Here is a 20,105-nt window from a genome sequence, read left to right on the forward strand (position 1 = left end):
TGGGGTCCCACTGGTGTATGCGTGTGCGTGTGTGGAGCCGCACAGCAGCGCGCGTACGTGCCAACGCGTAAAAAAAATAATTATCGGAAAGGTGAGTTGGTGCACGCGCGCTTTCTGTCTGTCTGTCTCGCTCTCTAAAAGCGTTGATGAGGGGCGTTGATCGAAGCCGTGGCCGATGCTCTGCAGTGCGGCCCTCTGCGCCGCCACACTGCATGCCGGTGTGAGTGTGTCGGCGTCTGAACAGACGGCGGCTAGCTAGGTGAGTGAACTTCGTCCTGCACGACCGGTGGAGCGGGCTTGGGCTGCTGCTTGACCGTTACACGCAAGGAGCACAGCGGGGCCCTGCCGCGTCTTGTGGTGGCAACGCTCTCGCTCTTCTCCTTTCTTCGCGTACGTCGACCTCTGCCACCGGCGCTCCTTAGCATCTTTCCCCTCTGCCCCCCTCTCTCTGTGTGTGCGTGTGTGTGTCCTTCTGCTGCCGCTGCCGACCAACGTGGTGGTGACAGGAAACTAATTTGCCTCTGTGCTCTTTCGGCCCATACACACACACACACACACAGACACACGCACGTACGCGAGCGCTCCATTGTGCTTTAAGGCGAATCGGCGGCGCATCGTGAGTTGAAGCCGACGGTGGCATCCCTCACGAACACTTACCGACCCTTTCATCCTGTGCTGTGGCCAGCTCGACGATATCTGTACCACTTTCACTGTATGTGCAGCTTACGCTCAGTATTCAGCGATGGAGTGGATCGGGCTAGGTGACGGCATCTCCAGGGGCGGCGGCGGAGGCCGAAGTCGGGAGGTCTTACTGATGAGCGAGGCGTCCTCGCAACAGCGTACGACTAGAGCCCGAGCCCACGCAGCGCAGTATCTCATGATGGACAGCGACAACGCGTGCATGCCGTTGCTGCCCGATGACCCAGGGAAGCGCATCTCGCTCTACCGACAGATTCGCGGACGCTACAACCCGACACAGATTCCTCTCTCCTCCTTCTCGTGCGCCGCCTACCTGGGCGCCGGCGATGTCGCGCAGTTGGCGGCGCTTTTCCGCGAGTTTAGTTTGTTCTCCAACGAGGTGGTCAACACCCTCGACACGGACGACGGCAGCGGTAGCAGCAGCAACGCTGAGGGGAAGGCCAAAGTCGTGGTGGGGGTGACGGAGGTGAACGCAAAGGCAAGGACGACCAAAAGCGCGGTCGCACTTCCCGGGCATGAGGGCAAAGCGACTCCGAGGTCGACCTCCCGCGCCCAACCCGCCGTTGGAACCCCCGATCCTTCTCCGCCAGCTGTGGCAGATGCTGTCCAGGGCAAGGCAGGCATGGGGCTGCTGCGATGTGTCGCGCAACGGCCACCGCGGGCGCTTGTAGCTTCCGAGCGCCCCTTAGTCCCCTCCCCGCCTTCGGTTGCTGGTGCTCTGACTACTGCCGCTGGAGAGACCGCGCTATCACTGCCCCCGGCACCGCCTGCGGCACGAAAGGCAGTGGCGGGGCCGACGGCGCCGACGGTGCCAAAAGTCACAGCGGTGGACCGGCGCGAGGTGGCGGAGCCCTTCACCACCGAAAGCTGTGACTCTGCCCTCACTATGGGGTGGCTGGTGGAGGTGCTGTGGGAGATGGTGATCGCAAATTCCGCTCAGTCGACACGCTTCAGTGGTGGATGCGGCGGGGCTGTGGCTACCGCTGCAGTGATCGCATCAGAGCCGACACCGATGCCCCCTTCCGGGCCACTACCCGAGTCGAAACCTGACACCGGCGATTACCATCTCTACTGCAATGCCGCCGTCGAAAACGGCGGCGCAGCTCACGGAGCGGCAACGTGCTTCAACACCGCAGCGAACGCGATTCACCATGCTCGCCGCCGCAACGCACGTCTCGATCAACTGCGCCACTTCAAGGCGGAGCTGACCCTCTGGGCAGAGCACCTCGCCCAGAAGTGCGATGAGCGCGAGCATCGAGCGTTGTGGCAGCAGTGCGTTGCGCAGGAAGAGGTACTGGAACGCTACCAAGCCTGTGTCCTGCACAGCCAGGCACCAAGGGTGATGGGAACTCAGTCAGCTGTTACACCTGGCAGCGCTGCCGCAGCGCTCTCTCCGCGTGCCAAGGTGCTGAGCTTTGCTAACTTTGAAGCCGCAACTACGCCGACGAGCGGTAAGGCTGCCATCAATACGTCCCCGCGCCGTGGCGGCGCCGGTGGCGCACGTGGCAACGTCAGCTGGGGAGTGCCATACGTTGACGACTCCGCTGGTGCCGCTGCGGCGCCGACCCTTGCGGAGCGCGGCGTCCTGTGTCCCTCACCGCTGAGCTCAGCCATAGGGCCGATCAAGCTGCTCACGAGTCCTCAGACTTGCATCCTCTCCGCTACGGAGCAGCAGCGGCCGCAAGAAATGTGTGCCCACACGGACATGAGCGATGCCGCTGAAGTGCTTTCCATGCGCAACAACGAAAGCGGCGGCGGCCTCGCACATCCTTCCCCTTCAACGGAGCTGCTCCAGTCCACCGTCTCCTCCTTCACTGGCTCAGCGACGCTCCTGCCTCCCAACGCGTCTGGAATGGTGGCGGGCGTGACATCGCCAACCGTGAGTGCGTCGGTGACGGGGATGGGGAGCGCAACTGCGGATCGAAACCTCCTAGCAGCAAAGGCGCAGCTCGCTGCCCCTGCGTTGAAGGACTTACTGTTGCAGCCGGCGCAGCTGTACGCGTTTCTGTGGACGTCGAGCGCGGCATCGAGGCTGGCAGAGGAGAAGAAGAGGGACAAACATCGGAACCACCAGCGTGTACGGATGGCGCGCGGCACTCAGCCGTCGACGAGCCACGGGGGAGACAGGTCTGCAGGCGGCAGCAGCATGAGCCCTACGGGGACGCCCCTGAGCCCTCGACGCAGCCGTGCAGCACCTGTGCAGCATCTTGTGTGTTGGAGCGATGTCGTGGGCAACCTGCTAATGGAACTGGAGACGCCGTGGGTGTTGCAACGGCACGACTCGGCCTACACGCGGGTGCCGACGGCACTGCTCGAGGACGCGACGGCGATAGTCGGGCCACGCTCCTTCTCTGGCGCCCGAGAGGATGACGGTGACGACGACGACTCAGTTGACGACGGCCTGGGGCTCGGCGGCGGTGCTGGCAATGGCGCCGGCATGGCGGGGAGCGGCCGATCGCGCCAGCGCAGGCAGCACAAGAGCGACTTCGGCAATGAAGCTGCTGCGCTGCAGCAGAGAGCAATGCTGTTCAATAGCCTCGGCGCTGCTGCCGAGAGCACCCTTGGCGTCCTTCATAGTCAGTCGGCGGACCAGATTCTCGCCTGCCCGACACAGCGGTACGTTGTCACCAGCAGCAAGGACGGCCTTCTCAAGGTGTGGGACACCACTTGCGGCCGTTTCGTGTCCACGATCATGAACGTCGGGCAGTCGTGGGTGCTCGCCATGACGTTCCTACACGGAGGCGAGTTCCTGATGGTGGCGACGAGCGCGGCGGAGATCACCGTCGTGAACTTTCCGGCTGGTGGGGTGCTGCTGAAGCTGCGCGGCTGCACCTCATTGGCGACGGCGGTGCCGCAGGTCAAGCAGCCGTCCACCCTCTTCACCAAGCGCTATGGGCTGAAGCCTGGCGAATGCGGCCGACACAAACCGACGCGCAGCGATGGCGGCGGGCTACTTGGCGCAGCAGCAGCCGCCCGGGTCATGGAGTACACGGAGCGCGAGAGCGAGCCGATTGTGGCGCGGCCTATTGTAGGCTATGTCACTCCCACGGCCGCCTACTACGATGCCGAAACCTCATTCTTCTTCTTTGGCACCATGAGTGGCATGATCGGCTGCGTGGACCTGGCCGCCGTTTTGTCACGCACAGCGCTGCACGCCGCTGCGGCCAGCGCTGGGTGGGCGTACCCGCTGCAGGTGTACGGATCCGCGTTCGCCCACCCAGGCATGCGGCAGCCAAAAGTCGGCGCCGCAGCCCCGCCAGCATCAGAGATGCCGCTCCAGTCTCCAGAGGCTGCCGCCACATCCTCCCGCTCGCCTATCGCTGCCTGCCGCAAAACGCGTGCGACGCCATCGTTCTCGGCGGCTGCCTCCGGCGCCACCGGGGCCGCTAGTGGTGGCGTGCCGGTGAACCGGCTCTTTTACTGTAGCGTGGGCCACTGCATCATCTCCTCCGATCCTGACGGTGGCGTGATGCGCACCCCCTTCACAACCGCCGCAGATACCCTCGACTATGCTCTTGGCGCTCCGACGGTGGTGATGGAGACTGCCAAGCCGATTCGCTTCATGGTGAGCTGCGCCAGCGGCCGCCGCTTCGTCACGGTACACAGCGACCGCCGCGCCTTTTTGTGGGCGGTTGGCCGCACCTTAACGGAGTGCGTCCATCAGTATCCGCAGGAAGCGTACGACATCATCTCGGTATGCTTCATGCCACCGCGCCAGCAGGTGTCCATCCTCATGGCAGACCACAGTATCCGTGTCTACGACGAGAGGGGGTCGCGCCCGCTGACATCCATTCAACCGCCGCGCGGACTGAGCAGCCGAGTCGAGGACATCGCCTCAGTGACCCTCAAGTGCTCTGCCAACGACGTTGATGGCTGCTTGACATACTTGCCGGCAATGCAGCGGCTCGTCTGTGGACTGCGCGGTCCCGTCCTGTACGAGCCTGCAGCACGGGCCCCACCGAGGAGCGGCACCTCCGTCGACATCGCCATGGATCTCGAGGCGTCGGCCGGACCTGATGTGCTCGAGAGGAAGAAAGCGGCGCCGAATGATGCGGCAGCTGCGGCGAAGGAGGCGCGATCACCATCTTCGGCGGCGGCGTTGTCGTTGGAGTCATCGCTGCTGCTGCCTCCGTTGCCGCAAGCGACTTTGTCCTTCTATGCGCCGACTTCAGGCTCTCACGAAGCCACGAAGCAGGCAACAGTTCTTGCATCGCGCCGCCAGTGCGACGCGTCCGTATCGATGAGCTCTTTCGCCGAGGTTGGTACACGCGACTTGGAGAGTAGCACGACGAGCACCGAGGCTAAGAAAGGGCGGCAACAGCGCCAGGTAAAGGCCGCTTTGCAGAAGTACCATCAGCGACTACAGCCCCACCAGGCTCACTCCTCGGCTGTGATTGGGCTCTTGCTTGACGCCGAGCGCGGAGAGCTGCACAGCTTCAGCACCGATATGTGGTGCGTGTGGTGCTATGAGACGGGCAAGCGCCTTCGGGCGCCTCTGCACGTGCCGCACGCGGCGGAGAAGGAGCTGGTGGTGGGCGGTCGGCGCGCGCTTCTGACGTGCTGCAGTTGGAGCACTGAGGGGCGCACTCGTGTGCTGGTTGGCACACGCGACAGCCGCGTGCTAACGCTGGACGCGCGCGTCGGCTCCGTCATCAGCTCAACGGATCCGTTCACGCAGAGTGCCAGAGGCCCGACATCAGGCGCTTGCAGCCCCGCACTGCTCGCAGACAAAGATATCAGCGCGATTGCTTGCTCTGGAAGCCGCACACTGCTGTGCAGCGGTCACGTATGCGAGGTGCGTCGGTACGATGCCGCGAGCGTTCCCCAGCCCAACGGGGAGGAAAAATTCATCTCGATGCGAGTAGAGCTGCCGTCGGACTCGCCGGCTGCCATGCCGTCATCAGCGCAAGGTGTTGGAACTGGGGTTACTCTCACCTCCGCGACGACGGCAGCAGCCAAAGATACAAAGAGCAGCACAAGCGCCGCTCGTGGCGGCTGCATCGATACCACGATCACTGCCTGCTGCGTGGTGCGCGAGTCTCACCTGTGCCTCGGTACCACCGACACGCAGCTCTTTTTCTACCGTATGGTCGACCGCAGCAGCCCTCTGCACGTCGAGGTGCTGTGTGACGCGCACGGGGTTCCCGATGTCGGCCGCATCGTCAGCCTGAAGTATCTCGACGGTCCGGGGCAGGACATGCTGCTCGCCGTCGTCGATACCGGGGTCCTCTTTGTGTACTCCTACACACTGCAGCGCACGTTGGGGCGATACACCTTTCCAGTGTTAGGGTCAGGCGTGCCCTCTACCGCGCCACTCGTGCCGACGCCGCGGGGACAGATGCGAGACTCGCAGCAGCATGAGCACTACATCACCAGTGTTGACCTCGCGCGCGGGGTGTTGGGGTCGCCGCAGTTGTCGCTGCTGACAATGGCCTGCGGTGATTCGGCGGGGCACGTGCATGTTGTGCCTCTCGCCCAATTGCTCAGCGAGGCCTCGAGCGCTGCCTCGCGTGAAGGGGGAATGAATGGCGCAGCGCGGGTGCCCAAAAGCCACGAGCTGCGTGTGTTGGCGTCCTTTCCTGCCTCGCGCGGTGGCGTGTCGTCGCTGGCGGCACTCGGCATCAACCCCAACTGGAGGCCGACCGTTGGGATGCCCTGCCATGGGGCTGTGGCACCGCCCTCCTCAGAGCTCACCCAGGCCGACGGCGACGGCTACGCGGACGCCTCTTCCACCGCGCCGGTAGTGCTGTCGATCGCGCCCTTCGCAGAACCGCACCTGCTAGTGTTTGCAGCGGGCTTTGACGGTAGCGTGCGAGTCTTTCGCATGTGTGCCGGCGCACCACCACAGCAGGATCTGGTGGCGGGGCACCCCTACGCCCTCAGCTCCTTCGCCGGCGGGCGGTCATCGGTGGTGACGCAGCTGCATCTGCACCTCCCCACCGTCCCCCATCGAAGCTATACGAAAATGTCACACATCAGGGCGCCACTGAGCATTCCGCTAGGCCAAAGTGCGTCTTTTCGCACCGTCGGCGGCGGCGGGGCCTCAGCGCTGAGCTCTACCCTCGCAGCCGCGCGATACGAGGTGACGGCAGTGGGACTCTGCGGCGTGGACACGTGGGACCTAGGCGACTCGCGCACCTTCAGCGATGACGCGCAGGCGATGGTGATCGCTCAAGCCCACAGCAACGGTAGCTTGGATGCTGTGCTGCCGTTTATCCTCGGCGACGCAGACGATAGAAAGGGAACCGTGGACGCAGGCGGCGCCACAGTGAACATCGCTAGCGCCACTGGGGAGTGCATGGCTGCCCTTGATGCGGCTTCCACAACAGCGAAGAAGGCTAGTGGTGCACTCTTGCTCTATGACATCCTACGCCGATCCAAAAAGCAGAAGCCGGGCAGCCCCACTATCCCCGCTGGCAATGATGCAGAGCAGCTGCCGCATCAGCCGCGTCCCGCCGCAGCAAACGTCGGCGCCACAGCGGACGGGGCGCCCCTTCGCCAGTGCGGCGGCGCTCCTGTGTCTCGCTCACCGACTTCGCCACCCTCGAGGAGCGTTGCACCACCCGCCACAACGGCAGCCGTAGCTGGTCCACGGGCTGCGACAGCGTGGCCAAGTAAGGAAGACACCGGCCTCAGCGACGGGCCCGTACGCTATCCGGGCTGGTGCGCAAACGCCGCGCCTCCTGCGCCGCCTCCGCCGACACCGCCACCAGTCCACTTCACGCCGCACACAATTGGTGAGCTGGTGCGCGATGCGCTGCCGTCGTCATGGAGTCGATCGCCCACTGCGACAGGCATCGCCGCAGCACTTTCCTCTACGCCCGACTCCCCTATGCACGACGCCACAGACGACATGTGCGACGGCGCCACCGGTCACATCCTGTCTCCTATTCCGTACCCGCAGGCGAAGCAGAACGCGCTTGTGCGCGTGTACCCGGTGTCCCTGCTGCGGCATATGGGCCTGCTGCACCCCCTCGACACTACCCCAGATGCTGACCCAGACACTGGGTTGCCCGTGCTCATCTCCGCCCACGAGGCCTTCAAACCGTGGGAGGCGCGGTGGCTGAGGGCCGAGAGCATAAGCACAGCCACCGCGCTGCCACTGCTGATGCGTACTTCGCTCACGACTAGCGCCAAGTCGGCGGCGCTCGCATTGGCGTCGGCGGAGGCGAGCACACTGGCGTCAGTTGTGGCGCCGAGCGGCTCTGACGTGGTCATAAACGTGCCGCAGTGCGCGTTTTCGCAGTCGTCCTTACTCTCTTTGTCCGCACCGAGCGGGCTGCGGCGCCCTCGACGCATGACAGCAGCCGCATGGCCGACGCCGCTATCTCTGATCTCTGATTTGGCGGAAAGAGAGACGGAGGTGGATGAGGCACACCAAGGAAGCAGGAGCTCCGGCGATGGGGAGACCGACGCGCCGACATTCCTGACCGAGGGTGGGGCGGAATGGACTCCCCCGAGGGCGCTCCCCGCGACCCACGCCAGCTCTCTTTCCTCTCCCGCGGCGGCAGCGGTGGAGAGGACGAGTGTCGTGTCTCGCTGTTCGACCACGGTGGAGGACACCGCTGCCACGTCAGGTGCGCCGGTACCGCAAGGGCCACAGGGGACCGACACACGTACCTCTCTCATCACAGGGTGGGCGGCTGCCCCCGGCGCGATCCGCGACGGCTGGGAGGCGTTGCCGCGACGGCCCACGGCTGCTCATCCGAGCACTGCTCTTGCGCGCCCAAACCGCTCGCGCACTCTGCTCCTCCCACCTGCACCACCGACTGTCGCGCAGTCGCTGGGGAAACAGAAGGTGGCGTATTTACGTGATGCCTTGGAGGGCGTGGATGAGAATGTGCTCCGTTGGAGGGAGGATCAGATGATGCTGGCGCACATAGCGAGCCAGCTGGACCTCTCACGGCAGGCGCCACGACCGCCCTGTGCCAACGCTGCAGCCACCGCCGATGGCGCCATTAGCGGCTCACCGAAGGAGGCTATTCCTACTTTGGGTGCGTACACCTCTCAGCTCATTCGCTTGTGGCGGCAGCGCGCTGGCGACGCGATGGTGGCGGCTGTTGCTGCGGCCTTCAGAATCGTCGGAACTGAGGAAGCCACAGAGGCGTCTGGTGGCGCGTCCGCGCAGGACGCGGGGGCCAACACAAACGCCGGCGTTGCGGCGACCGTTGCCATGTCACGTACCACCACTACCCGCTTACGAGCTGCAAAGATGGGCAATGGCAGGTGGCCGACCCGGCGGCCAAATACCAGCGGTAACAGGGTGGCAAGAAAGGTGAGGGCTTCGCCGCGCCAGCGCGAGCCGGCAGTCACGTTGCCGTCCTCTCGGCCAAAGGGGCAAGGGAGCCATGGAAAGGTGCTCAACCCCATAGCCGCGTACACATCGTTTCTGCAGGAGAGACGGACCGCAGCATTCGGGCTCGAGCTCTTGGCCCTCTCAGTGCCCAGTGAGCCACAGACAGCGCCAACACGGGTGCAGCGCCGCACGGACCGCGGCGCCGACGCCTTGTCGTCGACCAGGGCCACAGCGCCATCATATGGATGGAGGTCAAGGCCAGGCATGCCGGCGGCTGCGACAACTGCAAGGCCATCTAAAGCCGCTCCTCACCTTGAGGCGAGGCTTCCCATGATTGCGGTGCAGCAGGAGGTGCAGCCGATTCGAGTGAGCCTGCCCTCAACGCTCTGCAAGGATGAGGGGGAGCGGATGTGGCTGCGGCGCTTCGAGGCCGCCTTCAACAGTGCCGACAACAGTAGCAGCCGCTGATCACCGTGGCGGGCGTTCTTGAGACAGCTCAGCTGCAGCAGCTTTTGGTGTACCATCCAGTTCTGACTTCCCTCTCGACCATTTTTTTTTTCTGACGCTCCCTTGTCATATATATATATATATGTATGCACACGTCGAGGTGACTACACGCGGCCTCCTGATGGAGCACGCGCTGCCCCTCACTCCGACCCCTCTTCTCTTCTTCCCCCCTCCGCCTTGCACTGGCGACACGCACACACACACGCATGCACGCACATGCGCAAGCATAAGACACCCGCGCGTGTGTGCTTTGGTGCCCGGTGTGCATCTTAAGGCGCCGAAGTGCAGTTGTGGATGCATTCTGGCGCCGATGCTACCCGTGTGCGCGTGCCCTGTGTACATAGGAAGCCATGTGCCCTTTCGTGTGTGTGTGTGTGCAGCCGGTGCACACGCATGTACGATCTCATCAATGTAAGCCATCTGGTAGACAGCCTCCCCCTCCCCCCAAGCGCGTGCACCATGTATAGTTGCCCAGTTCCTTTGCCCTGCTGTGAAACCGCGCGGCAGAGACGGGCACGCGCCACCACCTCGTGGAACGCTCCCCTTTTTCCTCCGCGTCTCACGCCGGCACGCGTGTGTCGATGCGGCGGGCACTGAGCTGCTCCTTTTATCGCCGTTTCCACCCCGCTTTCCGTCACATCTTGCGGTCATCGCCGCCGACACCCGTGCAGGTGTACACTAATTCGCCACACGCGCGCTTGCGCACATCTGAATCTTGCCCAAGCCTGGCCATGGAAGGGTCCTGCCCGTCTCGAGGGTATGCGAGAAGGCCATGGCTGCCGCGACACACCTTCCGTCGGCCGGCACTGGTGGTGTGGCCAGTCGTCTGGACATCAAATGTACGCTGACGCATCATCTTCCCCCCCTCTCCCCCCCAGTACATCGCTCCCGTCCCCTCCTCGCTACGATGCCTGCCCACCGTACGAGCTGTCGCTTTCTGCCTGACGGCTCTTCACGATGACCTGTGCTCGCACGTACTCAGGCAAAAAGGGCACCTCTTCGCCTTTTCTCGTCCGCTTCCGCTTCTCACACGCCTCACTCTCCTCCCGCCGCGAAGCAGCGCTTCCCCCCTCGGTTCTCAGCTCCTCATGTACTCTGGGCTCCTTTCTTCACATCGCTGCTTGCGAGCCAGTTGAAGCGCCGTCCCCATCCAACCTTCGGCGCAGAAGCGCTTTGCGTGCTTGCGTACTCGAAGTACTCGCGCTTTCTCTGCACCTTGATGTGGCTCTGTGTGGCGGCGACAGCGCTAGTCCTTCACCAGAAAAAAAAGAAGGGGACACGGAGAGCTGAGCAGAGCTCCGTGAGGTGCACTTCCCCGATTTGGCGGCAGAGTGCTTCGTCCTGGACGGCGAGGGCTGCGTCGTCGTTGCGCTGCAGTCTGAATGGACTGAGATGCGTCTGCCCACCCACGTGTATACTTGTATATATATATATGTACATATATATTTGTGGGCGTGTGTGCGTGGTGGAATGGACACGTTCGGGGGAAGCAAACGTCAATAGCGTCAGTGACACCTCCTGCCTCCTCCGTGTTGTGCTTGGAGAGGCGGGTGTGCATGCACAAGTGTGCATGGGCTCTTCTCTTCGCTTCCTCAGTTTGTGCAAAGAAAAGGGAGATGGTGTGGAAAGAGAAGGTGGGGGTGGGGGCGACGCGCACACTGCTGTGCGACTCGATGATGCGCTGCCTCGTCTACTGTACTTGAAAGAATACTTGCAAGGGCGAAGAAAAGGGAGCAGCACTATCCGCACCGCAGGCCGTGGCGGCGCCGCCTCCCCGAGCGCGCCGCTGGCTGGTGAGGGTGCGGGAGACAAATGTAAGCTGTGCTGGTGCCCCAGGCGGCACCGTCTGCGGCTTCCTCCTCCACTCGCCCAACCCTCCCTTTTTTCTCCTCAGAGCACTGACGAGAGCGGAGCAGGACAACCAAAGCCAACGCAAAGGTGACAGGCTTCTCACGACACACAGACGCTGACACAATACTGCTTGCTTGGCGCGGGCCTCTTTCCTTCCGCCTCCCCTCCCCCCTTATTTCACCTGCGGCCAAGCGACGACGCATGCGCACGGAGAGGGGCCCCAAGGACGGCACTGCTGAGCACACGCGGTCCACGGACGAAAACAAAAACAGCAACCGCAAACCTCCTCGCCGATACAGATGGCTTACCTGCTGCAGTCGACGCCGTATGCGGTTGCTGAGGATGCGAGAGACGGCCCCGCTAATGTTCTCCTGCGCCGAGTCCGCTCTCTCCTCCACGTAGAGTCGTCTCAGGTGGCGCGTGCAAGCAACTACATGGGTGGCGTCAGCCGCGGTACTCTCACGTGGTGCGAGAGACGCGGTGATGCCTCGTCTGCGAGCTGCCGCGAGCAGCGGCGACTCTCAGTGCATGGTAGCGCTGGAGGGTTGCGTGCTCCTGAGGCGGCAGGCGTCGCTGAACACGGTGGCGGCTCTGCGACAGCAGCCGCTAACCTACCTCCTCCCAAACGTGCCCCACCACCGGTGGCACCGTGCACCAGCAACAAGCCTCTTTTCCACCTCGCCGGCGGTGGCGCTGGGCAGGCTGATCGAACCACAGATGCGGAACTCTACGAGCATGCGGTGGACTACACTGACTTGGAGGGGGTACTGCGGTGTCCTCTGCCGCCGGTGCCGGGCTGCCCGACGCCGTGCGCCTTGGGCACAACCTTTCTAGACCGAGAAGGAAATTGCAGCGCTACCGCGGCTGCCATTCCATTGCCGTCATCTCTGTCTTCAGCCGATCCACCATTGACGTTCCGCTGCATCGCTGCCGACCCCCACACCGGCATTTCGATATTCAGCACCCCAGTCAAGGGGGCCCCAGTGCATCTCATGCGCGCCTACGCGGTACTGCCGTGCTCGCCCAGGAACGTGCTGCGCTACATGGATCAGGACATTCGCCCCCAGTGGGATGCGCATATACGTCGTAGCGCGCTGCTGCGAGAGCTGACACCGCCTGAGCATGCCAAGGCGGTGGAGCTTCCGCATCATCTCTCGAGCTCCATCAACAGAGCGCGGGCGGCTGCTGGCCAGCGCCGCCCAATCAGCGTTCAAGCGCGGAGCCGAGGCACGCCCGGCCCGCTCGAGCCATCCTCTCCACGTACCATTGCGGCTACTAACAGTGGCCGTGGCAGTGCGGCGGCGTCTGGCCCTGCCACTGCCGCCGTCGACTCGCCGGGTACTTTTCAGTATCGACCTGGTCAGCGCCGCGTTGCCATTCACTACCTTGAGATATGCAGCCCAGTTCCGTTTGTTCAAGACCGCGATTTCGAAGTCGTCGTCGCGGAGGAGGTGCGGCTGGATGGGACGGCGCTTATGAAAGCTTTCTCTACCCCGTCGGGCTCCCACATACCCCTCGACCGGCATCAGCGGCGCTACGTGCGCGCTGTGGTGCAACTCTCTGGCATGGTAGCCCGCCCCCTCGACGCTGCACGCCTAGAGGAGGTGCTGCCGCCGGTGCTGCTGCGACACCACCAAGCGGCACTCCAGAAGGGTTGCACGCAAATAAATTGTGAAACGAAGGATAAGCCCGGTGCTGCCGCCATCGTCTCGGGCGACGCGGCAGGTGGCGCCGCCACGCTTGCCGCGCCACGCCAGTACTGTGTCGTGGAGTGCGTTGGCCTTGTACACCCCATGGGCTTGCTACCCGCAGCACTGGCCAACATTGTCGTCTCTGCCCAACTGAACACGATGCGTCAGATGCAGGCCTTCATCATGCAACACCCCATGTCCACCCTCCGCTGGGGGCATGCTGTACTCGCGGCAAATAGAGAGGCGACTGACCAGCCGCAGCCGTTGCCGTCACCCTCACCACGCAAAGGTAGCCGAGGAGAGGCGACTCGAGAGGGCGGCACCTCTCCGAGAGTACGGGAGCTTAAGCAGGAGCCAAGCAGTGCCGCCTCACTCCCTGCACCTTCTGCTGCGTCTCGTGCCTCGTCGTGGTGGCGGCGGCAGATGCGCGGCTTCGCGCCTCATTTGTAATCGGGTCTTTGGTGATGACCGCAACGCACGCGCAAACGGAAGAGAAAAAAGAGATTAGGCAGAGAGGGCAGTGGCCATCGCGGCTGCTCGCTCGCCCGGCGGCTTTGCGCGTTCTTTCGCTTTCGGATCGGTGCGCGTGTACGTCTGCATGCGCGCGCGGGCAAGCCGAACGGCGCCCCCCTTCCCCCCTCTCTATCCCCTCATTTTTTCCCTTTCGTTTGTCTGCCTGTCGTTGTCTTGAATGAGATCGCCTGCCCCGAGAGCGCGGCACCGCTTCTGCCTTCCCCCCCCGCACACTCACACGCTGAAAGCTGAGCTGCGGCTCACGAGCTCTCTCTCTGACGACAGCATTGCGAAGCCCCACGCCTCCGTCGTCGTTGACTGCTGCTCCATCTCCCCTCACGAGCGCGCTCATCCACAGGGGGCCCGATCGCATCCTAAGAAGAACTCTCCCTCCGCCTGCACTAGCGTGTGCGAACCCATGCTGACCACATTCTGCTGGGTGCCCAAGGGGGCCATGAAGGCCATCCCGATCCTCTCCACAGACACAGCTGAGCAGGCGCGCGTGAAGTTGCGCCATCAGCACCCCGAGTACGTTGAGGAAGAGGAGCAGCAGCAGAGGCATGCCAAGAAGACTCGGGCTGCTGCCGAGGTGGCAGAGAGCGGGGATGACTGCGTCGACGACGACGAGGACGGCGCGGACGCGGACATCGATGACACGCTGCGCGTGTTTGCCGGCGGCGGCCCCGGCGCTGTGCTCGAGGAGGTCGAGTCAGACGACGAGGAGGAACTGGAGGACACCATCTTGAAGCCGACGGATCTCGTGTTCACCGTGGCGTGCGCCGATGCAGAGGCCCCGCGGCTGGAGATGTACGTCTACGACGAGCCGGAGGACAACATGTACGTGCACCACGACATGGAGATCGCGGCCTTTCCGCTTTGCAGCTCGTGGCTGACAGACGGCACCATGTCGATGCTAGCGGTGGGGACCATGCTGCCCTTCATCGAGATTTGGGCCTTGGATGTGATGGACTCCGTCGAGCCGGCCATCGTCCTCGGCGGGTGCGAGCGGCAGTCGCACAACTACTCCAAAAAAATGCTGAAGCGGAACTTGAAGGCAGACTCGCACACAGATGCGGTCCTTTCGGTGAGGTGGAACACTGTTGCGCAGAATATCTTTGTCTCTGGCAGTGCTGATCGCACCATCAAACTGTGGGATCTCAACCAGGGAGGTGTCTGCCTCGGTACGTATAGTGAGCCGGAGAAGGTTCAGTCGCTCGACTGGCACGCGATGGAGGCGAACCTACTGCTTTCCGGCGGCTTCGATGCGAACATGGTGCTTCGCGATTGCCGCCAGCCGGATCAAGCGGCGCAGCGCTACGAGCTGCCAACCGTCATCGAGCATGTGGAGTTCGTCCCATTGGCCGGCGCAGCCGCTCAACCGGCCCCTATGGTGATGGCGTCGACGAGTGGGGGTCACTGGGCTGCGTTCGACGCGCGCATGGCGAGCAGCGGTGTGGGTCACAGCTCCGCCACCCCGCTTTGGCAGCTGCAGCCGCACCAAGCCGACATGACGTTTAGCTGCTCTCGGCAGGTCCCCGGCCTCTTTGCGACCGGCGGCAAGGAGGGCGAAATCGCGCTGTGGGATGGGCGGGACCGCAGCGCCGCCCCGAGAATGATCGTCTCGCGAAGCTACAAGACGGGCTCGGTGCTGTCACTCAGTTTTCACCCAAACTCGCCCCACATCTTGGGTGCAGGCGGCGCAGCCGGCGCACCACTGGTGTACACCATCACCTCCGACATCCACGATGTCTTTAGGTAATAGGAGGGGTGGGGGGAGCAAGAGCGAGGCTCGTTTGTGTGGTTCGACTGCAGGCGATGCCTGCATGCAGTAAGATTGAAGTAATCGTCACGATTAAGCAGCTGCGATGGACTGAGTGCGCTTGCCTTGCCTTCAGTTCTGTACAACTGCTTCAGGCCTCATCGCCTTCTCCCGCATTTCTCTTTCTTCCTACTCGTGCTCCCTCCTCGAGGAGCAACGACCACCGCGCTGGCCATCACACCTCACTCATGCTCGGAGGTGTACGTGGGCGCTGCCTTGCAGACGCGTGTGGCGGCAGAAAGGCGATGCACGCGCGGTGTGAGGCCTCGCTGGCGTGGCGTGCCGTTTTGTCGTCTCTTCGCGCACCTTTCCGCGCGTCGCCACGTTTCCATTCCTGTGGGCTCTCGCAGGGGTGGTGCGCCGCTGCGCGCGTGGGAGCCACGGTGTCGCTCGCTGTCCTTTCCCTGTACACTTGGTGCTCGATGCATGCAGAGGGGAGGGGCGCGCGGTTGCTTTTAGTGAGAGGCCTGTGCATGCATGGATGCTGATGCGCGTGCGTGGACCACGGCGACAGCATACGGTGGAGGAAGGCGGATGGGGCGGAACAGGCGGCTGTTGGTGCTTGATGGCAGTGGTGGTGTCAAGGATGCTGTTATATATATATACATGGGTAGGGGGTCCTTGCGACCAAGGGAGGAAGGCTCCCAAGCTTGAGACGTGAGCAGACGCACATTCTGAGCCAACACCGTGGGCACACGCGCGAGCGAATCCGCTCGGTCGGCAGAAGAACAGATTTCAGTGCGCCAGCGAGTGCGCCCCCACCCTCCTCCCCTCGCCAAGCGTGGAGGTTCACCGCATATAACAGAGAGTCGAGAGTGGATGGGGGAGCGATCAGCTTTGCCGTCGCTGCCTCCTCCTCTTCACTTTCTTCACCCTCGTCTTTATGGGCATCCTCCTCTGCGGGCCCATGCAGTGTTTGGGCCAGGAGAGGGAGCGTCCAAGAGAGAGCGAGAGCATAGACTGCCTCCAACAGAGCGTGCACTGATGCGCGCTCGTCCTCGTGTTACTCCCTCACGCGCCTCCTCTCTTTCTCTGCACGTACTGTCCGCGATGCCGTCTCGCCTAAACCCCTTCTGTTTCTTCGCTCTCCTCACGCTTCTTCTTTCTCGACACGCACGCACACACACACACATACACACACACACACGCACGACCGCCCTCGGTCTCTCGCGTGATCTCGGTGCCCGCTGGCTCTGCCTTTCCTCGACTGCGCAGCTCAGCTCTCCTGCTAGTTAGGCTCTACTCGCTCTTCCTGCCTCCGCCGCTTTCCCTCCCACCCATCGCCATGAAGATTTTCAAGGATGTGCTGACCGGCGCCGAGGTTGTCTGCGACAACGACCGTCCGTTCGATATAGAGGGCGATATCGTGTACGTGGTGGGCGGCCGCTACATCGACGTGGGCGGCGAGGACTACGGCATCTCTGCCAACGTGGACGAGGACGCTGCGGAGGGCGCGACGGGCGACGTTGCGGAGGGCAAGGAGCGCGTGGTGGACGTGGTGTACAACAACCGATACACCGAGACGTCGTACGACAAGGCATCTTACATGGCGCACATCCGCGGCTACATGAAGCAGCTGCTGGACAAGATCGAGGACGAGGACAGCAAGAAGGCGTTCCAGACGAACGCTTCGGCGTTCGTGAAGAAGGTGCTGAAGGAGATCGACGAATATCAGTTCTTCATCCCGGAGGGCAACGACGAGGACCCGGACAACGGCATGATCGTGCTGTGCCGCTGGGAGGGCGAGACGCCGAAGTTCTACTTCTGGAAGGATGGCCTGAAGGGCGAACGCGTCTAGGCACGTCGCTGGAGGTGGTGCCGCCGCGTACGTTCGCACGGGTCGCCGCCAACCCCCCTTTCTCTCTCCCCTTTTCTTTACCCGCATTCTTCGCCCTCGCCAGAAAGGGCTTCCCGCATGTCGCTCGCTACACGGAGCTAAATTAAGTAACAGTGGCAAAGAGGGAGAGGCGAGCCGACCAAAAAAGAAAGAAAAGGGCCCGACATGCAGTAAACTGAAAGTAAGCTGTTGGCGCTGTCTGTCCCTCGACTGTTTTTTTTCTTCCGTACGCTTGCTAAAGGGCTGAGAGGCAGTGAGGGAGGGAGACGCGAGATCTCTCTGTGTCTGTGTGTGCATGCGTGTGTGTGTGCAGGGGGTGCTGATGCGGGTGACAATACTGAAGTGGTGGAATCCGGGACTTACGCACCCTTCCTGAGCCTTTTCTTTGTGTCGGTGTGTACGGCCTCCTTCCACCACCACCACCTCCTCCTCACTCCGCTCCACTCCAGCCCCCCGCCCTCCTCAGCACATTCATCTCCTGGCTCCTCTCTTGGCCCTCCACAGGCCATCTCCTCTACCGCGCCTTTTTCCTTGAAGGTCTCCGTAGAGGAGCTGTTCGTGCCGTATGCTGCGCGCGCGCCGTTGCCCTCTAAGAACACAGGCGAAAAGCAGAAACACATCACCGAAAGAGGGGTGCGCCGCATGGCGTCGTGAAAAGGGAGGGTGTGGAGAGCGGTGTCGCTTGAGCTGAGACGTGAGGACTGCCGCTGCCGTTAGAGCTCCTTTGCCGTGGAGGCTGACGACATCACGGACACAACACCAGTTCGCATACGCTGCTCATGCATGAACGCATTTATGTGTGCGTGCTGGAGCTGTTGGCCATGACCTCCGCAGTTTTCGATCATAGGAGCGAAGAAAGAGGGAGAAGAGAATGGGGGAGGGCGCAGGATCAGCGCGAGAGGAGCACTGGCCTGTGCTTTCGTAGCCTCTCTGCCTTTCATCTGCTCGTCTCTCTCTCTCGCACAGCTTGCAGCGGCGGCACTCCGTGACGTTGTGTCTTCCGTCTTGCGCCCAGTAAAGCGACGCACTCCCGCAAAGCTCAACGTGCACAGAGAGCTACCAAAAGGGGGGCCTCTTTCTCTGTGTGCACGCATGCTGTTGAACGCTCAACGCCCTCGCCCATCGGCCCGGCTGTCTTTCGATTCGCTCCCTTCTCCGCTTTACTTTCCTCTTCCACATCTCCCAACCGTTGCTTTGCGCCTGCGACGCTGCCCTGACACGCGCGCACACACACACACATACACACACACACACGCACGACCGCCCTCGGTCTCTCGCGTGATCTCGGTGCCCGCTGGCTCTGCCTTTCCTCGACTGCGCAGCTCAGCTCTCCTGCTAGTTAGGCTCTACTCGCTCTTCCTGCCTCCGCCGCTTTCCCTCCCACCCATCGCCATGAAGATTTTCAAGGATGTGCTGACCGGCGCCGAGGTTGTCTGCGACAACGACCGTCCGTTCGATATAGAGGGCGATATCGTGTACGTGGTGGGCGGCCGCTACATCGACGTGGGCGGCGAGGACTACGGCATCTCTGCCAACGTGGACGAGGACGCTGCGGAGGGCGCGACGGGCGACGTTGCGGAGGGCAAGGAGCGCGTGGTGGACGTGGTGTACAACAACCGATACACCGAGACGTCGTACGACAAGGCATCTTACATGGCGCACATCCGCGGCTACATGAAGCAGCTGCTGGACAAGATCGAGGACGAGGACAGCAAGAAGGCGTTCCAGACGAACGCTTCGGCGTTCGTGAAGAAGGTGCTGAAGGAGATCGACGAATATCAGTTCTTCATCCCGGAGGGCAACGACGAGGACCCGGACAACGGCATGATCGTGCTGTGCCGCTGGGAGGGCGAGACGCCGAAGTTCTACTTCTGGAAGGATGGCCTGAAGGGCGAACGCGTCTAGGCACGTCGCTGGAGGTGGTGCCGCCGCGTACGTTCGCACGGGTCGCCGCCACCCCCCCTTTCTCTCTCCATGACGTGGGATCTCTTACTCGCGATAGCCCCTCGTAGAAGCGCGTACTTTTTGCGGAGGTTGCGCTCCGTTGCACTCTTCAGCGCCTCCCCGCAGAGGGATTCCACGATGTGAGGCGGGTGAGGCGTTTCGTCTCGTGTGTGTGTGTGCCACATCTAAGGTGAATGGGGCCCTTCTCCTCCCTCGACTTCCCCAAAGGTAAAATGAGAAGCACGACGGAATGCCGTTAGGAGGAGGAGGGGAGGGGGAGGGGCGGTCTGGTGATGCCGCCGGCGCACAGCGCGTGGGAAGCCGTGTGGTACACGGAGAGACGCACACCAAATTTAGTGAAAGAAGACGTGCAAGGGGAGGGGGGGGGAAGCATAAGACGGCGGCACGGACGGAGTGCACAAAAACAAGGAGCCTTCCACGACACAACGTGGCCGCTTCGGAGTGAAGTGTGCGCGCTTGTGTAGGGAGTGGCGGAAGGTGCACGCGCCTGCGCTCTTGCGCAGGCCGGTACGCTTCTCTGTGCTCGCGTCGATGTGTGGGCCGACAGGTGTCGACGGAACGTGTTCGTCACCGGAAGGGACATCTGCCGACAAGCGCATGCGGATGCGTGCGCCTAAGTACTAAGAGCAAAGAAAGGGGAGAAAAGAGCAGTGCCGCATGACTCATAAAACCTGTGGGGCGACCATAGGAGGAAGGAGGAGAGGGGGGGGGGGGTGGGGGACGCTGATGGGCAACAGAAGTGCAAGTCAAGCGCGGCCTCCTTCTGTCTGTCTGTCTGTCTTTTTCACTCTCCTCTCATCATCCTTCAGCTAAAAGAAGAGGAGAGCGCGACATGGCCTCGCGCGCCAAAGGGGACAGGGGTGGCCCTACGGTAAAGCGGTGCGCGTGCGCGTTGCCGAGGTTGGTGGTAGCGGTACAAAAGGAGAA

General features: G+C 62.7%; 4 protein-coding genes across 4 annotated transcripts; all 4 read left to right on the plus strand.

The window, feature by feature from the left end:
* Window positions 1-742: 742 nt before the first annotated feature.
* On the plus strand, window positions 743-9,463 carry LSCM1_05104 (uncharacterized protein; the record flags this gene model as incomplete). Its single annotated transcript, XM_067322579.1, has 1 exon — window positions 743-9,463. One exon carries the CDS (start codon window positions 743-745, stop codon window positions 9,461-9,463), a length of 8,721 nt encoding a protein of 2,906 aa, XP_067178442.1.
* A 2,189-nt stretch (window positions 9,464-11,652) lies between these two features.
* LSCM1_05105 (uncharacterized protein) lies at window positions 11,653-13,494 on the plus strand (the record flags this gene model as incomplete). The annotated part of the gene is made up of 1 exon (XM_067322580.1): window positions 11,653-13,494. The coding sequence occupies one exon, from the start codon at window positions 11,653-11,655 to the stop codon at window positions 13,492-13,494; it is 1,842 nt and encodes a 613-aa protein (XP_067178443.1).
* Window positions 13,495-13,975: 481 nt separating this feature from the next.
* LSCM1_05106 (uncharacterized protein) lies at window positions 13,976-15,316 on the plus strand (the record flags this gene model as incomplete). The annotated part of the gene is made up of 1 exon (XM_067322581.1): window positions 13,976-15,316. The coding sequence occupies one exon, from the start codon at window positions 13,976-13,978 to the stop codon at window positions 15,314-15,316; it is 1,341 nt and encodes a 446-aa protein (XP_067178444.1).
* Window positions 15,317-18,305: 2,989 nt separating this feature from the next.
* LSCM1_05108 (uncharacterized protein) lies at window positions 18,306-19,118 on the plus strand (the record flags this gene model as incomplete). The annotated part of the gene is made up of 1 exon (XM_067322582.1): window positions 18,306-19,118. The coding sequence occupies one exon, from the start codon at window positions 18,306-18,308 to the stop codon at window positions 19,116-19,118; it is 813 nt and encodes a 270-aa protein (XP_067178445.1).
* Between the last annotated feature and the right edge of the window lie 987 nt (window positions 19,119-20,105).

This window comes from Leishmania martiniquensis, chromosome 24 (genome assembly GCF_017916325.1).
Source record: "Leishmania martiniquensis isolate LSCM1 chromosome 24, whole genome shotgun sequence".
In the NCBI taxonomy this organism is placed as follows: Eukaryota; Euglenozoa; class Kinetoplastea; order Trypanosomatida; family Trypanosomatidae; genus Leishmania; species Leishmania martiniquensis.